Below are 5116 nucleotides of genomic sequence, written 5' to 3' on the forward strand. Positions count from 1 at the left end.
AGCAGGCCAAGCTACTGTTTTTCAAACTCATCACAGAAGCTACTTTTTTCTGATGTCAATTTTCCCTTCTGTTGTATGAACACATTTTAGTCTATTTGGGGTATTTATTTAAAAAGAACCAGAAGTATGGGCGTTTTAGATTTCTTTAGGCTACGTAACATTTGGAATTCAGTCTCTTATTTATTAACAATCTGCTGAGGGCATAAGAAACTCCAGGTATTTATTTTCTTAGAAAGAAAAAGCAAGAGTTGATTCAAATGCCTTGATTTCAAACCTGTACATTATTATTATTATTATTATTATTATTTTATTATTATTTGTCTTTTTGAGACAGGGTCTCGCTATGAAGTTCAGGTTGCCCTAGAGCTCACTTTGTAGCCCAGGCTGGCCTCGAACTCACAATGATCCTCCTGCCTCAGCCTCCCATGTGCTAGGACCATTGGCATGTGCCACCACGCCCAGCTTCAATCCTATACATTAAAGGATAAAGAAAAAATACTGTGAAGGTCTCAGCCTAATCAAGCAAAGGTCCCCAGGCCTGCCGGCTGGGGGCGGCCACTCCTAGCTGCCTTTCAGTCCTCTCGCTCTTTAACCCAGGGCCCACAGCCACCTCCTTTTTGTGGCTCCTCAATATTCTCATTTTTAAAAGAGGCCTCTTTCTCTTCTTCTTCCTGTATCTCCTTCATCAACTCCAGGAAGGTGGGTGGCTGCCCCTGATCCTTCATCTTCCTGAGGCGACACCAGAGGACCTCGCTGAGGCTGGCCCCGGCCATGACCTGCTCCAGGCAGACCTGGTCGGTGATGTTCCTGGGAATGGCCCGCTTCTCCACGGATCTCCAAAGCAGGGTTTCCACCCGCAGCATGTAGGCCGAGACCTTCTCCCCTTCCTCCTGGTAGGTCTTCAGGTAGCTCACCAGGGAGCACCTGCTACTCTCCATGCTCCCGAATACCTATTTGAAGGCCTCCAGACACGCTTCCATGCTGATGGATGGGTTGTCAGCCTGGACTATGTGCGTGAGGTCCAGGGCGGGGCCCCGCAGGCTCTCCATCAGCCGCCTCTTCTTTTCTGCCTCCATGACAGGCCATCCTTTGACTACCTCGGCGGCCTGTTCCAACCAGACCTCGAAGGGCTCCTCCTCTGGGGTGGGTGTGGCACTCCTGGAGAAGACTCTCAGCTTCGGGTACCGCATGGGCAGCAGGGGCCGAGGGGCATGTGCCATCGCCTGTCTGAACAAGTGGGTCAACAGCTCTGGGGACATGCAGGGGACAGTGGCCAGAGACACTCCCTCATGCCCAAGGGCTCGGAACATCCCTGAGACTGTCTGTCCCTCTTTCTCTAGAAAGAAGTTTAGCCTTTGGAGAAACTCAGTGTCCTGGCTAGGGGTCTTGAAGGTCACTTTCCAGACACCCTCCTTTCCCTGCACCTCCCTGGGTATCCCTGAGACATCACGGTCTTCCAGGAGCTCCAGCAAGACGGCTCTGGGGTTCTCCTGCTTCCAGAAGATCCTCCCAAGCAGTCTGTACCGGCCCACGCACTTCAAAGTCTCCTGCAGGGTGGCCTCGGTCTCAGCCTCCCCACAGTCCCTTGGGATGCCGGTTACCATCAGCGACTTCCGATCACCCACGCCCATGAGCCTGCACCAGTCCTCCACCGCCATGGTCCCAGACACTGCTGAGCTCTCACTCCAGGGCAGCAAGCAGGGCGCAGAGACGTGCTCGGCCTTAGCAGTGACGAAGTCATGGGGAAGCTTCTCAACACAACCCAGCCGAGCACGGGTCCCTGCGTGGGGAGTCTTCTTGAGGTCCTCCGACCCAATAACCTGTCCGTGACCAGTGCCAGGAACTCAGCACTTCCAGACTATCCTCACATCTACCCCACCGAGGTGGGCAGGTCATGGCTCAGTCGTCACAGTGCCACTGCCTGAGGGTCTATGGTTCATGGCAGCCATGCAGTGGGGACTCTCCCCCCATGGCCAGGCACCTGGGACAGCTGCTTTCCCACTGCTCCTGGCCTTCGACACTTCACCCTTCCCGGCTCGGTGGCAGCGAGATGCTTTCCACTCTTATCCTGGAGACAAGTCTCACAGCAGGGCACTGGGCTCCTGGAGAAACAATGCTCGGTTTTACCACAAACCCTTCCGGTCCCAGGACATGGCCCTGCTCTAGTCCAGGACTTCTTTCCTTCTGGAGATCCCAAGCAATCTAGGCTCCCCACTATGCGTTCACGACTCATACGCCATGAGAGAGAGGAAAGCAGATGTAGCCAGATGCCTGTTATGTGTTCCAGAATGTTCTGAGACAGTCAAGGACCTTATTATATATCCGTGTCCAGTGCAGGAAGATGTCACTCACCCCCCACTAAGCCAAGTTGCCCTGTCACACACGTAAAGGTAACACATTTTCATGCCTAATATCCACGGATGAAAATTAATGTTTACTAAAAATATGACAATCCAGTAAAGAAAGATGAAAAGTGAAACAATCTTTCATAGTTCAATTATTTCTTAAAGATGGTGTTTTTCCATTTCTTTGACTTAAAAATCAATTGTGGCACATGCTTGTAATCCTGCTACTCCGGGGGCTGAGCAAGCAGGAGGATATAAACTTCAAGGCTGGCCTGGGAAATTTAGTGACAGCCTATCTCAAAATAAAAAATAAAAAGGAGCTGAAAGGGTAGCTCAGTGATAGAGTGCCCCTGGATTTAATCCTCAGAAAAAGAAATCCAACAGTGAATTGATAAGACGTTTAAAAATAACAATATAGGTGTAACAATTACAAAAATAGGGCTGGATGTGGCAGTGATCCCAATACTCTACAAAACTGCGGCAGGAGGATTGCAAGTTGGGGCCAAGCCTGGTCAATCCAGTGACTCAGTGAGGTCTCGTCTCAATATAAAACTATAATAAAAGAGAGTGGGACTCTTGTTCAGTGCAAAGGCCCTAAGTACCACAAATAAATAAATAAGTTTTTAAAAAAGGACTCATAGGGCCAGAGAAGTCAAATTTGGAATCATGAGTGAACCCTCCATGTTATGTCTTTGCAAATGTTCAGCAGGCTATTTCCGCAAATGGGAAGTTACTAACACAATACCTTCTTTAAACTTTGATGGATCATTTGCACAAAAAGACAACAGGCAGGTGCCCGGTGTCACGGAGGTGTTCTGGAGAGGGAAGAAGAGTCCCTGCTACTCTCATGGTTGCTAGGACACAGGGACACCTTGTGAGCATCTCACCCAGTGATCTGGTCACTGCGAATATCATCAGGTACACCAGGACGACACCATGGGCAGGTGAGCGCAGGAGACTGTTGTACCCATGCCTCCCGGGGGCGACCCAGCTGTCCTTACTTGTGTGTGACTGCACCTCCCGATGGGTGTGGTCGGGGCTACAACTCTTTCCCCCTCGGCTGGAAAATCTGCATGGAGCCCAGAGTCCAAAGTCTGGGAGTTCCAGAGAGCCAGGAGGGAAAGTGCTGCCCAAGGACCTGGGACTGCTGACTTTTCCAGGAGACCTCTCAGGTGACCTTTGTCCCACTGGAGCAGAAGAACCGGGGATATTAAGAAGGCACTGAAGCAGGAAGAAGAAACATCTCCCACAGCTCCCTCTGGAGAGTTCTGTCTCCCATGGATGATCCCACCTTCGAGGGACCTTCTGTAAAAGCGGCAAGATAAACGCCCTTCGTACACAATAGGGCCGTGGACAGGAATATGTGGATATGGACAAATGTAGTAAGAACTTTGTATTTTCTCACACAAAGAGGCCCACAGGACCAGGCTTGCAACTGGAGAAGCCCCTGGAATTGTCCCCTAGGATCGCTAGAACCTTGACCTTGGGCACGCCCTCCATCTCTCCAGACCTCTTTCTTAATGTGGAAGCCAGAACGGTGCAGCCGGAGTCTCAGCTCCGGGTCTGGAAGCGCTCAGTTCAATGCGAAGCACATCTGGTCCCAGACGCCTGCCTGGCTTCTCAGCCCTGCCGGAAGTGTATTCCCCCCGCCTCAGGGGGGCTCATCTTCAAACTGTCCGGAAGTCTTCCACCTTTAACTCCGTTCCCCCTAGTCTTCCCCGAAAGTGGGATGGCAGTGGGGACCTGCATTTAATTCTCTCTGGGGGTTGGGCTGACCAGGGGACTGGACTCTTGGCCACACTGCCATGCACGACCCCCCTCTCCCGCCTTGCCTGGACGCTCTAGGCCTAAACCCACCCAAGTTACTGAGCATGCCCAGACTTCGCGCTAAAGGATGGGCATTGTTTCTGCAGCTTGCAGCCACGCTGGAAAGAGGTGGGGCTACTCCAGACCCGAGTCTGGGGCTGTCAGCGGACCGGATGTGGAGATGGACAAGAACAAGGAAAGGCCTTACGCAGATCAAATTGCCCCCTCAAAGATCTACCAATCAGCGGCCGCGGCTAGACGAGCTGCACAGGACACCAAGTCCCCGCACACCCTTCCCCGGCGTGGCTCCACGCAGCTCGCCGCACACTCTCACAGCCCGCACGCCGCCACCTGCCCGCCCCGGGGCGCGCTGCGCCTACTGAACCCGCGTGCCCTCTGGCATCCGCGCGGCTCTGGCGCAGTGAGCAACAGGGGCGGGGTGCCTGGCAGCGTGGAATGGCAGTGGGCTTCAATCGGCTCACACCCTCACCTTTTTGTCTGTGCGTGAGGGCGCAAGGGGTGCGAGCCGCTGCGTGGGCTAGGGGACCGGCTGCGGGACACCCGGCCCTGGGAGGGCCGAGGGGTGGTGGCGCTGGAACGTGCCAAATCTCGACACCCCTGGGCCCATCTTGGGGCAGCGGCGTAGCTTGGTCTCGGAACCCTGGGGACTCCTACAGAGGGTCTGCGCCCTTTCTCTCCAAGTCGTCGCGCACAGCTGGAATCGCAGACTGTGCCCGCGGCCACGCGCCGCAGACCCGAGGCCTCCGTCCGACCCCCACGCCCCTCGGCCTCCCTCCCCGCCACGTTGTGCACCCCACTTCCCAGCCACAGAGGCTGCTCCCGACGAGAACCTTCGGGGCCCACCCTGCTTCTCGCCGCTTAACTAGAGTTTGGGTGCCCGCGGATGCTCCCCCCGTCCGCGCTGCCCACGCGGCCCCTCGCCCATCCCAGGGCCCGGTGTGCCG

The 5116-nt window shown here is 54.4% G+C and overlaps 1 protein-coding gene across 1 annotated transcript; it reads right to left on the reverse strand.

Annotated features, from left to right (window-relative positions):
- Positions 1-478: 478 nt before the first annotated feature.
- Positions 479-2054, reverse strand: Pnma2 (paraneoplastic Ma antigen 2). The gene is given in 1 exon segment (XM_005415298.2): positions 479-2054. A coding segment is annotated over 1 exon segment (1086 nt). The 5' UTR covers positions 1659-2054; the 3' UTR covers positions 479-572.
- Positions 2055-5116: the final 3062 nt, after the last annotated feature.

The sequence above is a fragment of the Chinchilla lanigera genome, unplaced genomic scaffold, assembly GCF_000276665.1.
Source record: "Chinchilla lanigera isolate Chin_1 unplaced genomic scaffold, ChiLan1.0 scaffold00002, whole genome shotgun sequence".
Classification (NCBI taxonomy): domain Eukaryota; kingdom Metazoa; phylum Chordata; class Mammalia; order Rodentia; family Chinchillidae; genus Chinchilla; species Chinchilla lanigera.